Here is a 24844-nt window from a genome sequence, read left to right on the forward strand (position 1 = left end):
CACTAATAATAGTAAAACTGAGAGGAAACGGCTGAAAGAAAAGAACAGAGGAAAGATGGAAAGGATTCGACTTGTTAGAGAAACGTCTTGAGAATACGGTGATACAAGCGACCCCAGCCTTCAGCCGAGGCTAATGTGTTTTTGAAGATTGCTAGGATGAATATCAAATGATGATGCAAGTTTTATGGAGACAGAGGCTCAAAGTGGCTGGCTTCTTTTAAACAGATTAAAGAGACAGAAGATGAGGGAGACGAGTGAGCTGCTCGTACGGTTGTGCATCTAGGCAACACGCTCACAGCTGCCTTTACAATTGCCTTTCCTCTTGAAAGGTGCTCATTCATTCATCAGGCTATCCGAGATTGTCTTGTTTGTGCAATCCCCTTATTGTCTGAATCCGCCTCATAAACCTCAGGAATAATATCCATCAACCAGAATAACTAGTCTATCTACAGGTACCTCACGCTCGCGGTGCAACGCATTTTATTGAAAAGTCATATATCTATATATATTACAATAAAGTTTGGGATGGGTACATGTTCTTCTCTCTCTCTCTCTCTCTCTCTCTCTCTCTTCTCTCTATATCTCTTTTTGAAAGAAAATGATACTTTTATTCAGCAAGGATGCATTCAGTTGATCAAAAAGTTACACGCTGTTCTTTTGAACTTTCTATTCATCCTGTTTTGTGATTTCTGATCATGTGACAACGAAAGTAAAATTCACATTTGCCTTCACAGGAAGAAATTATGTTTTATAATGTATTCAAAAAGAAAACAGTCTTATTAAATTATAATAATATTTCACAATATTACAGTTTTAACAGTATTTTTTATCAAATGTATGTAGCCTTGGTGACTTACAAATACTCTAACCCTAAGATATATAATATATATATTAGAGTATTTGTAAGTTCTTCAAATGTTCTTCTCATATAGTCACATTATCTTAATTCATATTATAGATATTTATATATATTATCTTAATTCATATTATATATATATATATATATATATATACATTCATATATATATATATACATTCATATATATATATATATATATATATATATAAATTATTATTATTTTTATTTTTATATATATATACAGTATATATATATATATAATATGAAATAAGATATTGTAACTGTATGAGAAGAACATTTGGCTTGTTTTTGGAAAATATATTGTAATTTACAGAATAAAAAAATAAAAAAATACTAAAAATTATTTTTGAAATGTGTCTGCAAGGTTGGTGGATCACTGGATGAATATTATTCTTGAATTAACAAAAACACTGTTAAACGTTTTTTCCCCCTATTATGTGAATGATTAGATATGGAGAAACCAACAATACAGATTAATGGAGGAACTAAATGGGAGACTAAGATCATTCTAAACATTATCAAGCATTTCTGAAGATGGAAGTAGATTTTTGAGGGGGAGGGGAAAACAAATTAATACAAGATAAAAATAAACCCAAAGATTAAAATCAAAATATGCCCTGAAGACTGATCCACGCTCTGACTTTTTGTTTGTTTGTTTTTAATAAAACATCAGCAAGTAAAGGTGTCCCGTAATCCATATCGTATGTCCTTTGAAATAAAATTTGGTTCGACAGGAGAGACTAATGGATTGGAAAAAGCTACTTTTTACCTAAAGTTGCTATTGTCAGAAATAGGAACAGCAGAGCTTAGAGTTTGTTTTTCTCATTCCTCCACAGGAACTCAAGGATTCAGAAGCCATACGGCCGTTGTGTTGAAAGATTTATTGTGTGTGGAGTTTGAAATGTTCCCTATTGCTATCATGTCGCTATAAAGCCGCCAGGCGCTGGCATGTTTGCAGAGACGTGGGGAGATTGTTCCTTTGTATGTCTCCTGCGTGGATCTCAGTGGACATTGGCGTAGGAGAGGACCGGGAAAGGGGGACAGAGAGCGATTGAGCTAAGAGGATCGATCCCTCACAGCGTGCGTCAGACCGCATGTTATTTTTACACCTGTCAGGTACAATGCCCAGGTACGGTTTGCGCCAAGTAGGAAGTACCGGTGGCCATGGAGACTGTCACCGAATCTAGGGCACGGTTTTGAATGTGTGTGATCTTGTGAAGCAACCATGCTATCATTCTTGCACACGTTGGAAAAAAAAACAGTCCTAGCAATAAGCTACAAATCATCTGGCCCGTAAACAGCACTGCATCATGGAAAACACACACCTCATCCATATAACTCTAACCTGAAAGATTTAGAGTGCTTTAGCATATGCAGAAACTCAATCTGTAGCATTGCCATCCCATCAATCTCATTTGCCTTTCTTCCTCACCACTCTGTCTTCAGTCTCGTTTTCTCGGTTTCAGTGTAATCCTGAATATTTATACTCTATACCTAGGTGTAAAAAATGTTTCTCTCCACCGGTGTTGGAGAAGTATCTTTAAAAAAATTTAGTTTGCCAAGCTACCAACTACTTCAGCTATAGTTAATCTTTTTGTAAAAGTAGTTACAAAAATTGTCTCAAAATTCGGGGGATCTTAACATATTATTAACATAATTGAATCCATAAGATCGTCGGTTAAACAAATGGCTAGTTTGGACCAAAACTGAGGCAAAATATATCTTCTGCACTCTTGGCATCTATGGTTTCTTGAAGAACCTTTAACGTTCTTGGAACCTTTCCTTTACACAAAAAGTCCTTTATAGTGGAAACGGGTCTGGTATCACTTTATTTTACAGTGCCCTTGTCACATATATTACACATACGTACTATAGTAATTACAGTAAATTATGCATAATTGACCGTTTGCAAAGACCCGTCCCCCTTAGTTACTGTCGCTATGTCCGACAAGCTACGCCGATCTCACGCCGCACCATGTTGTCACGCAGTGAAAAATACATTGCGGAGCAGAGGACACTGACAACACGCTGACAGACAGGACAGACCAGGTTAATTTTCGGTTACTTTTGATATTAAACATATTAAACAAAGTCTCACCTTTCAAATGTGGTCATTTTAAAAAAGAAATTTAAACAATAAATACAGTTTTGTGTCTGACAGATCACTGTAGAGCATCAGTTAAAGCTGCTCGTGAACCGATCATCTCTTCCTTCTAGTTAATTTATAGCATCAAATAAACATGAATGAACATAAGAATGAATGTTGTTTTAACCGCAGAAAGGCATCAGCACACTCCGTTTCTCAAGTTCAAATCCTCCCATGTTAATCTACTAACTCTCCTGACTGCTTTGTCGGACAAAAAGGCGGATGGCGAAGTATGATTGGTCAGATCACCTGTCAATCAAGCTCCCTGCGAAGGGTTAATTACATACAACAAACTCTAAATCAAACCCTAATCCTAACCCTATAGAAAGTACATCCAGTTAATTAATATTACTCAGTACTTAAATGTATAATTACGCTGTAAAAAGGACACCTTAAAATAAAGTGTAACCAAATGGTATTTAGTTTATTAAAATGTTCTTTACACTGAGGAAAAAAGTGGTCATTCTGCTTGCCTGTTCAATACAATTATAATTTAAATGAGCTATATGCTTTTTTATTGTATTTTTGTGATGCAAAACTGAACACACTAATACATTGATTAAGTGCTCACAAATGTATTTACTTTATTATTAATATTATCAGTTTAGTATTAATATTATCAGTGTTGAAAACAACTGTGCACACATAGGGCCCTATTTTAACGACTGGAAACGCAAGTATCAAATGCGAAACGCAAGTAACTTTGAGCGCGGGCGCTGTTGCTATTATACCGGCGGGATTAATGACTCTTGCGCCCGACGCAAATCTAAAATGTGTTGGTCTGAAGTCGCTACATTACTCATAGGTGTGTAACGTGCAATAAGCCAATCAGAGCGTCCTCTCACATTCCCTTTAAGAGCAGGCACGCTGGTTCCATGGCGGATTGCTATTATAACGGCGAATTTGCCAGGCGCACGCAACTTACATGATGGTAAAGGTCATTTTGCAGTCTTCAGAATTTAGTTTCCTGGTTCTTGATGGACAACTCACTTTGTCAGGTGTCCTTATATACCGATGTGTCTTGCCACTATTGATCAAACAGGTTTGATCCGTCATTACTACAATTAGCCTGAATAATTTGGGTAAATGTGTAAGCTAGATTTATGCCTATTTTTTCACATCTTCATGGACACCACAATGATTTCCCTCGTGTGATAACATTTTTCCTTGTAATTATGTATGGTTTGCAAAAATGGGAACTGCTGCGTCTGTGTTGATGAGAGAAGCAAAGTGTATGCGCGTTGTGCACACTACATTATAGCCAAGCATGCGCCCTTAAAATAGCATCTGAATAATGCGCCACTGACTTTAGACTAGGTTTTCCCTGGTCTGTGGGGGAATTGTTTTCTGAAACTGCACAATAGCACCAGGGAACGTTTGCGCCGGAACACGCCTCCTCTTTTCCCTGAACCGCCCATATATATATAAAATGTTTTGCTTATTTAATATTTTTCCACTTCTCTTTCCATTATTCTATACTCACTTTCTTTGGCTTGTTCTTTTTATCTCTACATAGGCCTACTGGTTTTGTTTGGACCTTTTTTCAAAGCTGGAGACACGACGTCAGTCATTGAGTTCACTCCGAGATAGCATCTTGCTGTCTGCTCGTGTTGAGCGAAATGAATGTTTTATGGCAGGTCAGGGCTTCACCGACTGCCTCGACGATTTGTCTTCAGCCGACGAGAGCTGATGGAACATCAGAGCTAAAATGATTGGTCCAATATGACAATCAGGATTTCTGGCAGAGGATGGAGTGGACTGTCTTAGCCAGAAGCAGACTGGACATTGTCTGCCACTCAGTGACGTCTTCTGACTTCTGCGGTCTCAAAGTCATCCACACGCTCCTAACCAGACCGGGAACAAAGAATGCTTCTCAGGCCATATTTCACAATGTTACATCCTGCCAATTTGATTCCACTGTGTTTTAGGCATTTTTAATGAATAATGTAATGATTGTGAATCACGCATTAGAGATATTGAAGATATGCTGCTTGATATGAAATGGTATTGATCATATCATCTGTTTTGACACTTGCTTTGAAGACCCTATACCACGCATATATGAACTGATTAGATTGATCAAAGGACAAGCATTGACTGGGATGTCTCATTAGGTGCTTTGAGTCAGTAGATGAAAAAAGAAAAACAAATCTTTATTAGTTGGCCGTTATGAATGTTCAATATATGAGGTGGGGTGTTTTATCACCGTCAAACCAAGCTGATGTGAGTGAAAGTGAAGTGAGTTTTTTATGGCATAATAAAGTTTTTCAGCTTTCAGTGCCTGTCGGATGTGATTTAAACACAAAAATGGCAAAAGTGTGCAGCCTTCTTTCTTTCTTTCTTTCTTTCTTTCTTTCTTTCTTTCTTTCTTTCTTTCTTTCTTTCTTTCTTTCTTTCTTTCTTTCTTTCTTTCTTTCTTTCTTTCTTTCTTTCTTTCCTTTCTTTCTTTCTTTCTTTCTTTCTTCTTTTTTTTCTTTCTTTCTTTCTTTCTTTCTTTCTTTTTTTCTTTCTTTCTTTTTTTTTCTTTCTTTCTTTCTTTCTTTCTTTCTTTCTTTCTTTCTTTCTTTCTTTCTTTCTTTCTTTCTTTCTTTCTTTCTTTCTTTCTTTCTTTCTTTCTTTCTTTCTGACCCCATTGACTTCTATTGTATGGATAAAAATAGTTTAAAATTGTGATTTGCAGCATCATGAGAAACTGCATATCAGAATGATTTCTGAAGGATCATGTGACTCTAAAGGTCGGAGTAATGGCTGCTAAATTACATTTTAGCTACATTCTGCTAAAAACAATTATTTTTTGTAATACAATTTAATATTACTATTTTTACTGTAAATGCAGCCTTGGTGAACCTTATGTTGTCTACACTTTACTGTTTATGAAAATAAATATTTGGAGTATGACAATATCCTGTTGTTGTAATCCCGTTTACACGACACAGTTTTCAACTACAAACAGAAAAAAAGGCATTTTGGGGTCTTGGAAACGCAAACTTTTGGATTTAAAAACAGTATTCAAAGTGCAAGTTTTTGAAAACGATACCGTTATCGTCTATGTGTAAACAAAAAAAAACGTGAGTTTGTGAAAACAGTGACGTCATGCGCATGCATATTAAGTGTTCATTCTATGGGTGCCATCTACTGTCCTGGCATGCATAATACAGTGTTTTTAATCATTTTCGCGGAGCAATCTGAACGCGGTCGTTTTGACAACGTTGTCGTCTGTACATGAAAAACACAGAGGAAAAACGTTTCTGTTTGTAGCACATCGTGTCGTGTAAACTTTCACAACCACTGCCATGACCATGTTCCCCAGTGATGTCCAGACTGTTTCTGTCAGTATGATGGGAATTGATGGCTAAATTCTAGAAAAAGTAAGCGGAGAAGAGACAAGGTCGAGCAAGAGAGAGAGAGAGCGAGAGAGACAGGATTATGATTGCTGATGATGAAAGGTTGATAAACACAGCGTTTAGGCAGCAAAAAATAAGACATTTGCAGAAGCAGCATCTCTAAGGAGACTGTCCGCTCTTATGGTCAGTGGTTTATTTCACCTCTCTGCAGTCCTGGACATAAACACGGGTTTCAAGTATGCTGTTTATTGCTGTTTTCCGCGGCAGAGCACTCCAAAGGGAAGACAAGATTGCACACTCGAATGTTGCAGATATATGCTGTGATGTGTGAGATTTTCCCGTTAGTATTATGGGTAATAAAAGGTCTGAATGAGTACTCTTTCACTGTGACCTCTGAATGACCTCCCCTAAAACAGATGCACATCTGTGCACATGACTGACTCTCCGACCATTGACTGTGATGTATGGACGTCAGCTGCCTGTCTGTGTGAATATGCTGCAGTGTCCCTAGAATGTAAATAGTCACAAACACACAGCTGTCACTTCTACTTATTTTTAGTCACGAACCACACACACACATTTTGGAAGTCACAAACCTGACTTAACTTTTTAACGCATTTGATGTAGTTAACAAACATGGAATGTAGGTTTTTGTCCACACGTTTATCTTTAACACCTTCTTTACATTCACTCATCAGTATAATACGGTAGTTATGGATTAAAGTAATACTACAAATACTATACTATAATTAAAAAATGTGAATGGAAGGGTCAACAGTGTAATTAGCTGTAGTTACAGAATTTATGTAAGTACATGCAGATAATTATTATAATGTAACTACAACATAAAAACGTGTATGTGCATAATAAGTGCACTGTATCAAATTATTACCGGTAGTTTAAATGTTAGTACATAGTAGTTAAAGATACCTAGTATAAAGCAGGACCACATTTCTGGCAATTATGAATTCCTCACTCAGATGGCATTATTCCATGGTTTCCATGACAGTGTAAACCATGTGGTCTCCTCTGGTTATGCCACATGTCATGTTTGTTGAGTGAACATTTCAATCTCTGAGATGGAAACCATCCAGGCCTCCCTTTAGCTGACCTGCTGAAAATTTTTGAAATTGGTTAGTTTTGTTAAAGATAAACCGTGTAGTTTCTGTAGCCGTGTTTCCATTATCCATCAAATTGTGCAAAACGCCTCCACTGGAACATGTTGAAACTGGCGGTTGTGGTAAGCGGCGTGGTATTTCCGAAACACACTCGAAACAGTTGACCGATCACAGCACACTAGTTCAGCCGACCAATCAGAACACACTGTGCTTTTCAGAAGGAGGGGCTTCATAGAGACAGGAACTTAGAGTGTTACTGACAGACTGGGAAGAGAGGAGCTGCAACAATTTCAAATGTGAAAAATAAATATTTTTTTTTGTGCATTCAAGAATGAAAACCTATTCTAGTAGACCCCCAAACACAAAATCAGTATAATATGACCTCTTTACATCTTATGTAAAAACTTGAAGAAACAAAAGTAATATCAGAACTGAAAACCAAAGTGACATATTTCAGAGGAAAAAATATTAAAATGAAACCTACCTGCATATAAACCTTAGCTATTTAACTATTTCAGTTGTACCCTCACATTCATTCTCTTGTCTGGTCGCTCTTACGATTATGTGTGTTGCCACCCTCTGTTTACCTTTTGGATATGTGTTATTAAACTCGTGTTGGAATTTTATTCTTCTGTCTTCATCCGTCTGCCTGCAACCACTTGTGACACCAAAATAAAGACCTTTTGGTTCAAATTATTTTGTTTGTTGTTGATGCTGCTTTTTGCATTTGTTGTTAAAAGCCACTTGTGCAGGTTATAAAGTACTTGCTATTATCCAGGCACAAAAGAAAGAGAGAAAAAAAAAACTTTTGAATTCTAGAATGTCTTTGTTGAAATAGCAAGCAGCGTCTCTCAGCAAATGCCAGAATGTATTTTCCAGACACTGCTTTTATGTCCAAGGTAATATCACATAGTCATCTCCGCAATGATGGCTAATTTTACCAAATTATATCAGTTGGTATTTTCCCAGAGGCTGAGTTCAGACCATAGTGCTCAAAGACAAGGCAGCTATGTTTGAATGACATGAACAGGAAAATCAGCCAATTAAATGGACTGATTGGTCTATATGAACATAAACTTGTCGTATTTACTTTATACAGTTAATAGAGCATTGTCTCTACATTTGTTGAAAAGCATGTTGCAGGCAGTGTTAAATCAGATGGCCAGTGTGTGCCCTAAGTAATGACATATACTTCCATTAGCAGGATATATTCAGGCCTGCACACACTAATCAAACGTTGGCCGAGATAAGAGGATCCAAACAGCTTTACCGCAGCCTGTCTGTAAGACAAAGAGTGACCTCATTGACTGGAGACATGGATAGTTTGTAAAATCACAGTAAATGATTGGTTTTCTTGCACTGTGTCTTTTGGAGAAGAAAAGTGACGTGAGCCGTAAAGGGACTAAGGTTTTAAATGTGGATCTGCATAAACAGGTCTGAGGAGTGTCTTAAAAGCTTTCCGTCCGTCCGTCCATAATTGTACTATTCATTTTAGGGTTACACTTAATTTTGATCCTTTATTTTGTCCACATTAGACACTCTAGAATGTTAGATTATGGTTAGGTGTTAGGGTTTGGGTTAGTAGAATAAGTTGACTTGTCAAAGTCACTTATAGTCAGTAGAATGTGTGTTGAGGGAGCATCAAAATAAAGTGTCAGCTGATATTAAGCAGACGGTCTACTAATACTCTTGTGGGAGTTCGTTTTTTAGCTATATTTTTATGTGCCTTCATTTTCAGGAACAAAGTAGTCCTAATAAATCCATCTGCACTCTCTAACTTCAGCTAATACAGTAATTAAATATTTTATTAATGTGATTAAATGTTGCAAACAATTAAGTCCACAATGAAATACATTATTTTTTCCATGTTCAGGAAGTACTGCCAGAATAGTCTTTAAACTGGCTGTGCACAGGCTTTGGAGTTGAAAACTGGAAGTCAAAATAGGAGAGAAACGAATAATACGAAAGAGTAATGTGAAAAGAGGCAGACTGGCAAACTTAAGAGGCCATTTACTCCGTCAGAGAGCTCAGTTGTGTGTGTGTGTGTGTGTGTGTGTGTGTTTGTGGAAAGCCTATCAAAGACCAAGTCGTCAAACAGTTCAACAGTTCAGTCCTTTTGTGATGTAGTGTATTATTTCTGATGCACTGTCAAGTCCAACAGGAGCACTTAATATTGATCGTACGCGTTTACTACCGTGCACGCACATGCACACACATCGCTTTACTTGGGAAAGAAAACAATATAACCACATTGAAGGGTTTGCCTCGCTTTATTTGATTGAAATGAGTCTATAAGGCCTATAGTACAACTTTATAACCTGTACCATGATACATACAATTCATTCAAGCATTATATCATCTTACTTTCCTTTGTTCTGTTCTGATCTTCTGCAGCCCCCAAGAGTTTTTTTTGTATTTCTGTTCACTATTTTGAAGTGCTGTTGAATGAAGAAGTCATTCATATGATAATCTTTTCCCAGTGAACTTCAAACCTTTCCACATGCCTACAGCGCACTCTGTGCAAACGGCTGCTACCTGTAAATCCCCTCAATTAGAGAATAAAGAGGACGTCCTAGTGTTTGAAGGACCCTCATTTGTCTGAGTATGGCCCTCCTTGAGTATTGCTGCAGCTTATGTTTAACAGGCTCTTGGATTTGGGGATGAACACAATGATTTAACTATATCATTTAGAGGTTAGACGTCTAAGATGGTTCAGTTGGAGTGTTCACATTCAAGCCAAAATTCACAGTGAAATGCCAATAGTCATTTTTACACCGTTGTTAATTGACCATTTGAATCTGCCAATGGAGATATGGGTGCTTTTTCTGTGCATAGGCAAATGTAGACCCTCATCTAGATCATGGATAACTAATAAAATTGAGTAGACATGCAATTCCTGCATGTGTTTGACTCAAAGACTCTTCGACAAGGTCCCACTGGTCGATATATTTTATTCATGGGTTGGCGTTTACGTAATCTGAGAGCATGTAGGAAGGTAGACTGGTTTGACATGCTGTCTATATTGAAGGGCTTGAACATGTTCTTTCTGGACCTACAGTAATATGGTCAGATGGGCCGGGGCAGAGATATTGGAGTTGTTGAAAGAGTGAGGTGTGTACCCTCATCGCTGTGATTGGCAGGATTATGGAATCATGGTTCTACCAACCTTTCATTGGAAAGAATATTGGTATATAAAAAAAAAAAAAACACCTCAGCACCTTGAAATTTCACGGAGGGTTACATTGGTTTTCGCTGTTCTTATGGGACCAACAATGTTGTTGGTTCTGGTACAACATTCACAATTTAGGTATAGGGTTAGAGTTAATGAGTAAATCTCAAGATGAAGATCCATGTATAATACTGCACATTATAATGCTGTGAAGTCTATTTTCTTGTAGCGTGATTGATTTAGTTTTTTAGTGATTGATTTTTAAAGTCTGCATGAAATTCATGTACATGTATTCTCTGAGGGTACGTTTATACGACCATGATGTACTAAAAACGGAAAAGTTTTTCCTTTGCTTTTTTCACGTACAAATGACAACATTGACAAAATGATCTCCCTTCACGCAGATCTATGAAAACTACTAGAAATAATGTATTTATGCCAGACCAGTAGTTTGGTGATTCAACTTTGTAAAGAAACACTATGTGCCAATAGACTGAACATGTAATATGCATGCACATTACGTCAACGTTTCCACAAATTCGCTCTCTTTTTTTTTTTTATTACACAGAGACGATAAAGGTATCATTTTTAAAAACTTGCACTTTGAATCCCATTCTCAGAAGTGTACGTTTCCAGGCCCCCAAAACGCTGTTGTCATGTTAATGAATGGCCAAAACTACTTCAGTTACATCACTACGTTATAATGTCGGCCATTATTGTGGCAAAATGATGGTTAAAACTCATTCCAGCATCCAAAAAATTAAATATGCTGTAATATTTGCCTTGGTCTTGAGGGTGATATATAGTTTGTTGCATGACACTTCTGTACTTGTTCACCCTTTCAGTCCTCAAGAGCTTGAACTATTGTATATTTCAGGGAAGGCAAGAAGACCTGAGTAGAAAGGAAGAGTGAGCATGTGTATCGCATTCACTGGTGTCAGAATGAAACACCTGAATTAACACACAAATATATGCACACACACCACACACCACAGTGAATGTGCATAGGCTTGTTAGTTCTTATCTTGCATCCACACACTCCCATTGAAGGAATCGACTGGGATACTAACACACACACATCCCCATTTTTTTCACACCGTTAGGATCACATCACAACCACGTAATCCATCTCTCTCACACATGCACACCTACACGCTCCGGCACATTTGGATTTGTCTCTCTCTGGGTCTCCCACGGCTCTCGATGTGGATGAAATCCGTCTTTCCCCAACACAGCCGTGATCATGCGTTACGCATCTTTTTGTTTTTACTTCTCTGTCTTTTTCCCTTACATGTTTTGCGGCTCATTTCCCTTTCTCTCTTTCGTTTCCTCTCTCATCTTTGTCTCTAAATCCTGGTCTTGCAAGCAACAAAGAACGACTTTGGCTCAAACTGGCAATCCACCAAATCCTCTTCCTTAGCTTCAGTCTTTGTCTAAGTGAAAGGTTTTACTCTACTCTTGTTTCTCTCCACCCTCTCTTTCTATCGCTCTCTTTCTCTGTATCTACACTGTAAATTGCCATCCAAGTCATTTGGCTCTTATTAAGGCATGTTTACTGAAAAGCCCTGCAGATATTTCTTACCTTATACCTGACTTCCCCCTGCAGCAGCCTGGAAGGTAGAGTACTAGTGTGCTACTGCAGTCGCAGATAAGGAAGTAAGTAAGGTAACGGAGAAGGCCTGCCGGGAAAAAAAGAAAGAGATGAGCCACTAACTGCAAGTGTCCAGTGGATGTGTAATTTTAGTGGCAGCGTAGAGCCCTGATTAACGCATAACATTGGGGTCAAAGTAACATAGCTAGCTCAGTTTTCCAACTGGATCCAACAAGCATGAATCTGATTTAAAGTGTAACTTCGCCAATTTCCATCCCGCTTTGTATTGTTACAATGTCAGTATTATATGTCAATTAACATTGTTTACTCTTTCTCTGTGTTTTTCCCATTGTTTTATTGTCAGTAAAAGTCTGTCAGATGAAGTGTTTGGACTTTTAACAGCTCCTTTCATGAAAACTAGATTGTACGTCCGCAATTTTGTATCCCCGTCAGCAGACAGTCGGATTGACAAAGGGTTATTATGCTTTCGGATGGGTTGAGCAGAACTTTTCCCCTGTAAAACACTGTGTTGTCATCCAGTTTGGAGGGTTTATTTTCAGTTTTTCCGTTGCGGTGTACTCTCTATGTTTACAATTTTGCAGTTTGAGTTAGTCTTTGTTCCGGTATTAGTCGGTATTATTTTGCTTCCGGCTAGTGTCTGAATTACACAGCATGACAATTATAGTCCTCGTTGACGAATATATGTAGACTGGGTAAACCCAGGCGATCTGCCGGCGATTTGATTTCGCCCTGCAGCTCAGGCTGGAAACCTGTACATTTATCTATCCTGCTTCCTTTCCAAATTTGCGGGAACCAATCACAAACTGGCTTATGCACCTGGCGCGCTATAGGCGGATTTAACACAATGATGATAGGGAAGCGACGAATGCAATTCCTTTTAACCTCTCGACGATGCACATATGGCTTCTTTAGTTTAGCAAACAAATCGCTCGAGTGGGTGTAAATACCCCTCACTTTCATTTTTTTTTTTTTTTTGCACAACCTGCAAAAATCGCTCGATGCCATTGCTGCTTCTGCAAACCGCTGATCAATGCTACAAAGAAACCAACACGCTTGTTTTGTACAACCTGGAGTTTTCGCGTCTGATTGGTTGAAGGACTATCCAATTGCGTACAGAGTCATTTGAACTATGCCCGTTGATGACGCCTCTTGTGCAGTAGAAATACAGAGCAGACTCCCAATGTTCAATCTTAAAAGATTGAGCTTGGTCTGGTGATAGCCAGACTAGCATGCACACACACACAGGCTTAGACATTTATTTGCAATAACAAATTCACATTGTAGACTTGGCCCTGACCGCATAAATTTATGTTGACAAGGAGATACATGCATAAATAAACACACAACTATAACTGTGCCGAGTGGGTCACACGTGTTGAAGTGTATAGTCATAAATAGCCGTGTGCGCACATGCACTCATGCACACACTCAGGGTTTGGGGACGTTTGTGCATAAAACATTGGTAGTCAGAAGAGAGAGATGTGGGCAGGAAGGCGCGTAAATCACTTAATATGTGTGGTTCACTGAGTCAGATGGAATCGCCACAGCAAGGATGTGTGAACACACACACACACACTTAGGCACAACATACAAATAACAGATTCAGGGACCAAGTACAGCCAAAAAATAGTTGGAACAAACCCACATTAAAATGAATCCACAAGAACACACGTATCAAAAGCATACATGTAAGCGCAAAGAAACTGATTTATTCATGTCAAAAAGAATTTGTGAAAAAATATATAACTCGAATGTAAAAAAAACACCTTATTTTTCACATCTTTTTCATTGTTCCAGCATCTCGCTTCCCAGTCTGTCAGTAACGCTCTGTTTAGTTCCTGTCTCTATGTCTCTATCCTTCTTCAAACCGCAATTTGCTATGATTGGTCGGCTGGACCAATGTGTTGTGATTGGTCAACCGCTTCGAGTGTTACACTACTAACGCAACTCAACCAGGCCTTGCCTCCTTTATTTTGCATATGCCTTTGGGCAGGAATTATTTAAATGAGGAATAGTGTTACGTGTACATTCCAGGTAGAAAACTCAAGACTACAATGGAGGCGTTTCAGGGAGTTCAGAAACAGTGACACTGATATAGAGAATAACTCACTTTGGAGTAACTTTATACTTTGTAACTTTGCAGCACTTTTTCATGCTCAAACAGCAACAGTATACATTAAAGATTGTTGAAAAGGCACAATAGAGACTGTTCTGATTGCTTTATCATGCAATTATCATGAATGAGCGTTGAAGCTTTCAAGCATCAAAAAGGACCAAAAGCACCATAAAAGTATCATGAAAGTGGATCAAATGACTCATATCCGCTGTCCAATGTCTTCTGATCAGCTTTGCATGAGAAACCGTCCGGAATTCTTGTTGTTATTCATGATAATCTTCCATTTCAATAAGTTATTAAGTGACTGAATCATTTGAGTCTTTGGGCTTGAACTCAAAGAACCTAATCAGTTAGATTTGTGAAAGAATCATTTAGTACATGTGAACTGGATTAACTGATTCATTGAAAAGATCTTACTCAAAAGAAAGAGTTGATCACTGATCTAACATCGCTTGGACTCTCATGGATGAGGTGAGCTATAGGGTGAATGTCACGCATTTCAGTGAAAAGCGTCTGGTCGGTTGAAATATTCCTTTTAGGTACTTTTAAAAGCTTTAGAGAACCTGAGAAAGGTCAATAATCTAAAGTTGTACTTTTTTCCATTTTCCATTTCTATTGATTCTCTATGCCTGTTTCTACAGCCTGTCTAGCTCTAAATCCCATTGCACCACTCTGAGTTCCGATCATAATTGTTTTATGGGGGAGGCCCAGCGCAGTCTGCTGAACTAAGGCTTTTGTATGATTTTCTCTTTATTTGTACCTTCATGACAGTTGAGAATAGATAGATGCTTGTTATAATAACTGTCCACCCCTACCGGAGGCTGATGGACAGGTCGTATTTACCACTCGCAGAACTCCATGGAGAGCTGGAGAGGAAGGATGTGAAGTGAATTGTTGGGGTTTTAAAGTTGTTGATGTTGCTGTGGGGTGTCAGGCTTGTGCTGGAGATGCATCGCTGGCATGCCGTGCTGATAGATTTGCTTGCTGATGCTGCTGCCGATTTTTCTTCTGCTACATCTGTTTTATGTCGAGCTGGCTGGTATGGTGCCTCTCTGTGGTTTTGTTTCAAAGCTAAGTGTTTTAGTTTACTTCCAGATGTACTTTTTGCAAAGCATTACCAAAATACACAAACAGATTTTTTTTTGTGCACTAAAATAAGGATGTGCAGTATAGCATGTGTTTTCAAAATCAGGTTCACTTGACAGAACAGACACGTTTCTTAGCATGTGTTTACATATGATGCTTTTGTTTGTTCAAAAACAGCTGGATGGAACAATGTGGTATTCTATTATTACAACAAACTTCATAAAACGAAGTATTTTAACCTCAGATGTTAAAGCCTGACGTATTTGAATGTAATAATAGTAGTCCTAGACAATATGTTTGCGCATATTTTTCTTTTGAGTATCATATTTGGTACATCAGAGTAAAAAAAATGCTGAGTTGTTTTAACCCAAGTTTGGGTCAAATATGGAGAAACCCAGTAGTTGGGTTACATTTTTAAATTGCATTTTTAATCCAACTTTTGGGTTTGTCCATGTTTGACCCAAAATTGGGTTAAAACAACCCAGCATTTCTTAGAGTGTAGTATGATATTGAAGAATGTGGAGTTGAGGTAAAAACTCAATGAGGTAATAATAAAAATCAAATACAAATCAATTTAGATGATTAAACTGATCAAATAGTATACAAAATATTAAATGTATATGCCCAAAGAGTATGATATGTTCTGACAGCTTGTAATATAATTGTAATTTCAATTAAAACAGTATATCAGAAAGGAATTTAAATATAAGTTGTCACTCTATATCTGCCAATAATATGTCTTAGTAAGATGGTATTTAATTAGTTTTATGATGAAATGTCTGTGATTTGTATTGTGGTGGGCAGGACATATAATGCAATGCAATATGATTGAGATATATACAAATAAACATCACTTGCAAACACGTCCTGATGGTAGACATGTTTACAAATCTACTAAAAGCCATTTTACTTTCTAAAAAAAGAATGAATTATCAATCAGACGACAGAATATGCGTTGTAGATTTTGTGCAACAATCTTTTTCCAGTAAAGTTTTGATCAAGTTGATCAGGCCTCAAATATGATACGGTAATTCAAGTACAGTAATTAATAAATAAAATAAAAAATCTCAAAATTAGCATTCATTTCTGTACTGTACATTATAATGTTGTGATTAGTATAATCACTTATAGCATTTAAAATAATGAATTTTAGTTTTCATAATTTTTTATTTATTTAGACAAAGCAGTAGAAATTCACTATCAGCCATGGATGTTATCGGCTGCATTGTTTAAAAAAAGTGTTGACTCATCGGTGTTGACAATAATTTTAACATAATAGTAAAAACTTGCTGACGTCTCTCGACTAGTCAGTTGTGACCCATGCCTAATGTAAACCAGGTTTGGCTTTACTGATGGATGCAGTTAGCGTCTTTAAACACCCAAGCTCAGTATTGATTGTTTCGGACGGATGCGTGCGGATGTTCAGCACACTAAGCTTTACTTGAACCCAAGTGAGTAATACAGACACACCACAAGGCCGTTTAATTAAATTGCTTCAATTTGAGCTAAACGCTTAAATTCATTTCCGGCTTCCAAGAACAAGCTGTGAGAGTGGCGGAAAGATAATTCAACCTCTCATTTAGTGCTTAAAGGGCTAGCGTCAAATACACGCGCGCACACACTTACACACACGCCGGATGGTGGAAATAAGTACAGTTGTCTCTCAAGGGGAAATGTACAGACGACGTCCCAGGATAATCAACATCTGTTTAGCGTGCTGGACTCTTAGGCTGGTTACACACGCCACTGCTCCAGCGAGATCTCTAGAGAATTCTGCTGTACCATATGACTGAGTTTCAGCTTGGGAATAGAATACAGACGGAGTCGGAGAAGAAGCTGAGGCGAATACTGTCATTTTTGTATGTTACGAAAAATTCTATATTCTTGTGTCATGGACAAGAAACACTTTGCTTCCCGACCAATTATTGCTTGCCGTCTTTAACGACGTGCGTGATGTCACCAAGAAGCCAGAACTAGCGTCTGAATTCCAGAAACGAGAGCGTAAACAAACAATGGCTAATGAAGCGGTGTGTTAGCTTAATGCTAACTCCAGTACTCACCGGGTTGCTGAAGCGCCCTCCACTGTCATTCGCCAGAATTTATCTTTTTTTTTTCACTCTGTCGTGGAAGTCCCTCGATGAAACATCATATAGGCTGGAGTATCGTTCCGTCGCTCCACAAACCTTTCCTCCATTGCATAATTCTACCAAGCAGCACATATTGTCTCTCCATGTTTGAAAGCTGTGTACGGAAGAGCTTATGTGCTCATGTTGGTCAACATCACATGTGTGATGGAACCTGTCGTGGAGAACCAAAAAAAAGAAACATACTAGTCTTTCTTTCGGGACGCTGTGCAGACGCGACGTCGGTTGTCGTCCACTACGACACACTACGAGATTAAATGATCAATTTTTACATCCCAACACCAATTGTCGTGTACGTATCACACCCTACGTCAAATAGATTATGCAAAAATGGGTTAATGTTGTGTAGTCTAAAACTGGCATTACATATACAGATTGAGCATCTATATATGCAATGCAAACGTATATAAAATAATAATAAAATAAATAATTTGTTACATTTATACAGCGTGTTTTCTGAGACCTCAAAGCGCTTTACATAGAAGGGGGTGGGGGGTGGGGGGGATCTCCTCAATCAAAGAAAAGAAAAGGCATTTTAGGTTAAATTATTTTTTTAATTCGACCAAAAATCATGTAGTAGCATATTATAATGTTGTGAGTAAATGCCTAAATTCACCTTAAATTATTTTTTAGTTCATCATTTTAATATATTTATTTTTATCTTATGATTTCCCATTTATTGGCTTTTATTTTTATTCACAGCTGTTCAAAAGGTCAGTAAAAATTTTTTTTTTAAGAATGAATCAACATTGACTGTAAATAAATGTGCATTAATCAAAGACATAAGAGGTCAAAAGGTATCCTTCAACCCAGAACTTGTGTCTGATACGTTAAAGAACGTGTTCATTTTATCTCTGTCTTACTGAACCGCTGTCTACACCGCCAGCCGAATGGAGACAGTGGCGAAGCCCCAAGGTACAAAAACAGACGCAGAGGAGAGGCAGAACGAAGGGAGGCGTAGGAGTGAGACACAAAAAAAGCGAGCAGAAACAATCCCCCGCCTTTCCTGACACCACTATTGTCTTTTCCGTGACAGAGTAAATTAGTGTGATCGTCTGCGTGCGCGTCTGAGCTATCATAAGCGTATTAACACTGGCCCTGCGGGAAGCGCTGGTAATCAGGTCTGTTTGACAGAGCCAACGGGGGGGAAGTCTCTAGAGTATCCATCCATCCCATGCGCTCCAACGTATGTGATGCAGCTCTCTTTGCTAACAAATGCTTGTCTCCCTTTATTATACTGTACTGTATGTTTTTCTTTCCCACAGTCCCTTCTCTCTTTGATTTCTTGTTTTCATGCAGTCTTATATCATTTAGCTTCTGTCTTTAGCTTCTTCCACACACGTTAACTGTTATAGTAGGAATAGGTAACTAAATTTTTTTTAAAATAATATATTACGTATTTTCCTGACTATAAGTCACGCTTTTTTTCATAGTTTGGCTGGTCCTGCGACTTATAGTCAGGTGCGACTTACATATCAAAATTAATTCATACTGACTGAGATGAACCAAGAGAAAACATTACCGTCTACAGCCGCGAGAGGGCGCTCTAGTTGGCGGAGTTGTTCAGAAGCGACACCGAGGAAGAAATCAATGTATTCAGTGTTGTTGTGGAATGAGATCGCGGGAGCTTGGTGAACTTGCTTACCGGTAACTTGTTGGACTCTCTGGCTAATGTTAATTTAGCCTATTCAGCCTCCCAGGTATATGTTCTTTATGCTATTGTGTAGCTGAATAACTGTTAATGTGTTACGACACCTATTCAGCCTGTTGTTCTGTGTGCTATTCTTGAGCTGAATAACTTGCCTTTCCAGATTAAATGTCTGTTCTTGGTCTTGGATTTCGTGAAAGAAATTTCTAAATAAATGCGACTTATAGTCCAGTGCGACTTATATATGTGTTTTCCCTCCTAGTGACGCATTTTTTTTGTCCGGAAAATATGGGTATAATAAGTAACCCTAACCCTATATTATGTGTATATATTATACATTATTCTCATTTAAAGCACCATTGCTACAGTCATACACTTCGATGCTGCTTTCTGTTTCACAATGTTTGTTTGACCATCTCACTCAAGTTGAAGTTTGTGTTGAGACTTACATTCAGTTCAATTCTGTCTTTTGAAAATGTGGAGCATTACACATCCTTATATTAAAAGCACATACAGTACACGTTTCTTTGTATATTTAATCTATTTTTGAAGCATTCAGTTTTAAATGCAGGTCAACTGTTTTGTGTCCTACATTATTCAAATGTATCTTAACAATAGTATCTCCATTTAAAATCCGATCCGCGCTGACCTGTTGACTACTTCTCGCAGGGAAATAATGGAAGTCTATGGGGAGCTTCTTTCTCTGCCTCTTGACTAAGATGAATTTAGCATTGGGTGTAGGAGCTCGCTGAAGTATAAATCATGCCTCCCAAAAGGAAGATTTTTTTTTCTTAAATTCATGTTGAGGATGTGTTTCCTGATTGCGAATTCTTCTAAGCATCCTTAAACGCTCGTGGTAATTTAGAAAGAGCCTAAGAGAAGCCACTTGTTTTCTAGTGTTGTCTTCCTTTGGTTCTTCCTGCCACATCTTATGGAAATTCCTTCTTTCCTGCCTATGCCTGTGGAATTTATTAGCGACACGCAGTTCATCTTTTCACACACTCAGAGCAAAAGGTCAAGCCGACCAATCAGCTCCAGAGAAAAGAGTGCCGTGCGCTGAACAATCTATGCATTCGAGACAAACAGATTCAGCGTTAATAACATAAAAAAAAGATCTCATTGCATTCCTGTAAGCCTATTTTTAGCCTATGATTCAGGAAAGGTTGTGTGGAAGCTATAGGGAGATGATTTGGATGTATTATGCTAATTACTTTGATATGCCCTCCCTCATTTATATTTAATGTTGGTTAATCAGCGTTAGATTGAACAAAGGTACAAAGGTTTGTTCTTTCCAAAAAACACACAAAAAAAAACACTCATGATTAAATAAATTGTGAGTGCAACTTAAATTAGTTAGAATCACTCCTGATTCAGGTGTCAAAAAAAATAATCCCTGGGATTAATTTGGTTTGTACAGGGACTCTTGGCACTACATACTGAAGATTTACATTCAGCAAAGTAGACGGGTTATTATCCACTTTACACTAAACTTCACTTTTTGGGGGTCAGGTAGCCTCATCTGTGCGAGGAGTAGAAATATATGCTCTCATGAGTGTGTTCACATTATGAGGGATTTTCATGTGCCCGAGGACCAGGCCAGATATAGAAAGCACTTTGGTGGCAGGTCTCTGTTGGCTTATGTAGGTTTTCTCAGGAGCTGCTACAAGAGGAGGTTTGTAGCAGCACACTTAAAATGTTCCTCACACAATGGAGAGATTTACATTTCATTCAAGGGCAAGAGGAAGCTCCTGCAGAGATGTCTAACATTATTGTGCAAATGTAAAACAGCGCTAATAGTATGTGTGAGCTTTAGCATGCGTGATCGTACAACCGTATGCATCAGTTCCATACTAATAAAGAGTGCATAGTGTGGCAGCATTTTCTGACTGGATTTTATGGATGCTTTCCACTCTAAAACCAGATTGGATGAGACATATTTGGAGCTTATAAAATAGCCCATATGTGCACAGTTGTGACCGCATGTGGTTCGTGTATGTATGTAGGCCTATATAAGCACATCTAGTCCGCCAAGACCAAATACATCGGCATATTCAATGACATGCTAAAACTATTCGGAGAGTTGTCATGATTGAAATTATTTTTATTTATGAATGTATTCGTGTGTGTGTCCAGAACCTGACGATGATGAGCAGAAGGTGAAGACGCAAAGGCCGCGATCAGCTGACCAGCCGGGTGTGTTCCAGGCCCAGACAGGTGAATCCTCATAATACAACTTTACCTCATGTAAACACAATAGTTTGATCAAATGCAGTTAAGGTCATAATCGCATTAACCATAATCATAGTAAAACGTGGTGTATGCTAATTTTAAACGCAATAAACATGCATGTAAACACTTCAATATTCCACTCTGACCAAAGTGCGCATGTTCTTCTGACGTATGCGCATATGCTTACACATAGCGGTAAAGAAGGCATCGCATTTTTGGGCTGCTGATTAAACTTATGTTGACAACATTGCGCGACATGAATGCAGTATATTGATGGTCGAAAACAGGTGACAGAAAAAGTCAAACACATCCATAGAAATGTGTTTTGCATTTGTCGTAAGTACAGCGGGCCAGTAACACACCTACTGAATGTGAATTCATCGTTTGTGCTGTGCAATGGGGTGTGTGAATAATGGCGGGAAAAATAAACACAATTTGAGTAATCAAAATAATTAAATTGCATGTAAACAGGAGTAAAGGGGTTTGCTTGTGTAATGTAAACATATTACTGTGATGACGTCCTTACTCTTATTTTTGGAAATTATCACATTATTGTTTCGCAAGTCATTGTTTAGCCGGATTGCATTTCAGCACCACGGACAGCGCTTTGGTGTTATTCAAGAGAAAAGGGAACTTTCTATTCAACAAAGAATCCTGAAAACAAAGCATCACAGATTCCACACAAATATTAAGCACCACAACTGTTTTCAACATTGATAATAATAAGAAAATCAGCCAATTGGAATGTTTTCTGAATGATCATGTGACACTGAAGAATGGAGTAATGATGCAGAAAATTCTGATTTGTCATCAAAGGAATAAATTACATTTTAAAACATATTAAAACAGAAATCAGTTATTTCAAGTTGAAATAATATTTCATAATATTACTGTTTTTACTGTATTTTGAGCATAAGAGAGTTATTTAAAAAAAATAATAATAATAATAATCTTGCTGAACCCAAATGTTTGAGTGGTAGTATATGTGTAGAAAAGTATAATAGAATAGAATCTGACATATTTTAAATAAATATAAATAATATATTGTAAAATGTGTTATACATATAAAAGTAGCCTAATATTAAATATTATATTACATAAAATATAATATAATAATATTCGTTTAAAAAAAAATGTTTTATAAAATATGTGAATGTTCTCATCTTGAAGTAATTGGCATCCCACCCTTTCCCCTTTTCAGCATCCATCTCTGTGAAAGCAAACGTATGTGCGTAAACTCCCGATGGCATTCCTGTCCCCATCAGCCCCCGACCCTTATTCTCCACTCATCCGCTCGCAAATAAGGCTAAGCTCTGACTCATCACATGCAAATGAAGATGTAATGCGATTACAAGACGTGCAATTAATTTGATTTGCCCATTCATTCTATGATGTTGCCTCTATCCAAGGACAGCTTTAAAAAATGTTACTGACATATCCCCACCCTTCACATTCAGATACGGCTGCCACTGACCTTGCAACACCTTTTAGAAGACCTTAAGCTGCTGAGGACCTGAAAAGGATTTTTATTAGGGTTTTTGTGAATTTTTATTGCTTTTCTCGTTTTATTGAAGGTGGCAATGAAGCATAACCCTTTTGGACTTATGTTGACCTTGTTTTTTCCCCCCAACTTTCTTAAAGTCTTAGCTTTCTGTCTGTGTCAGGAATTTAAAGATTTGTCTTTTCTCTCCATCTCGTGTTTTGTAGGTGACCCGGCAGCGGAGGAGTGGTCTCAGTGGAGCGTGTGTTCGCTGACATGTGGGCAAGGTTGGCAGGTTCGTTCTCGTTCGTGTGTATCCTCTCCGTACGGGACCCTCTGCAGCGGCCCGCTGAGGGAAAACCGACTCTGCAACAACACTGCCACCTGCCCAGGTGAGCCGCAGCATCAAGCAGGTAGAGTACCTCCACGCTTCTGGACGTCCCTCTACACACTTACACTTCCTCACACTGCATGACAAGGTCAAACATAATTAAACCTAAGTTGAATGTTCGCTTTGTTAGTAAATACTGGGCGACGCATGAGAAGAAACTGATATTTTTAGACAGTTTGGTTAATATTATTACTTTTGCACTGCACACACATACTGCATGCTACACTGCATGCTTAAAATACATGTGCATCACACACACACATACACACACACACACACACACACACACACACACACACACACACACACACACACACTGCATTTCTGTTTAGTGTCTATTGTTGTATTGAGTACAATGGGCACTGTTGTACTGCATTGATATCAACCATGTCTTTTAGAATTGTCTTTGAGTGCACTTGAGTTTGGTGTGATGCAGGTGAGATCCGTGCAGGTCTCACTGGCATTTCTGTTTGCACGTCTGCACCTGAATAAGTATCAGCATGTTCAACAAATAAAAACACTATGGACATTTACAGTCCTGGATGCTGATTGGTCAGTTCAGCATTCACGGGGTGCTAAAATCCACATTATACAACATGGACTCTTCACTGTTTGTATCACGAAGCTTGTACGTGTTTGTTCTGGACAGACTGTGTGTCTGTGCATTAGTGGTGGGGGGTTTTCAGTGACTCTTTCTGCAGGTTACATCGATTCGCCAGTATGTGACGACAAGTGACTGTCCTTGTGAGTGAGTCATTGAATCATTCATTCAGTCAATTTGTTCAATAACATGGATTCATTCAGGAACTTAAACAAGACACTGTCTAAAACAAAGACAGAACGATGTTGGCTTTATGAGTGGGTTTTTCTCTAGAGTTCAGAATGTGTCAATTAAATGACCTTTGCAATTGTTCATAAGCTGTAATCGTGAATGTTGACTACAATTTGCACAATTTTATTTTTTTGCACTGCTGATATAAGAAATAAAACAGTGCTCAGTTAGATCATTTATAAGGAGATCAATTTGGATCACCCATTTAGTGCCAATATTAACATGAATGAACACTACCGTTCAAAAGTTTGGGGTCAGGATGTTTTTTAAAGATTTTTTGTTTTGTTTTATTCAGCAAGGATGCATTTGAGTTGATCAAAAGGGACAATGAAGACTTATAATGTCACAAAATATTTATATTCCAAATAAAATGTTCTGTTAAATTAAACTATTCAATAAATTATCCAGAAAAAAAATATATATATGTCCGTTTCCACCAAAATATTAAGCAGCAATGTTTCAACTTTGATGATAATAATAGTAAATGTGTCTTATTAGAATGATTTCTGAAGGATCGTGTGACACTGAAGACTGGAGTAATGATGCTGAAAATTCAGCTTTGTCAACATAGGAAAAAAATACATTTTAACATATATTAAAATAGAAAACAGTCATTTTAAATTCGAATAATATCTCACAATATATATTT

At 37.8% G+C, this 24844-nt stretch overlaps 1 protein-coding gene across 9 annotated transcripts in view; it reads left to right on the plus strand.

The window, feature by feature from the left end:
- The window catches only part of adgrb2 (adhesion G protein-coupled receptor B2), a 303614-nt gene that overhangs the window by 135126 nt on the left and 143644 nt on the right, over nucleotides 1-24844 (plus strand). For all 9 annotated transcript variants that reach the window (XM_079591890.1, XM_079591891.1, XM_079591885.1 and 6 more), the window contains exons 3-4: nucleotides 21397-21477; nucleotides 23200-23385. In XM_079591890.1, coding sequence (XP_079448016.1) covers nucleotides 21397-21477; nucleotides 23200-23385 — 267 coding nt within the window. The remainder of the gene's footprint in view (nucleotides 1-21396; nucleotides 21478-23199; nucleotides 23386-24844) is intronic.

This window comes from Phoxinus phoxinus (genome assembly GCF_949152265.1).
Source record: "Phoxinus phoxinus genome assembly, chromosome: 19".
Classification (NCBI taxonomy): domain Eukaryota; kingdom Metazoa; phylum Chordata; class Actinopteri; order Cypriniformes; family Leuciscidae; genus Phoxinus; species Phoxinus phoxinus.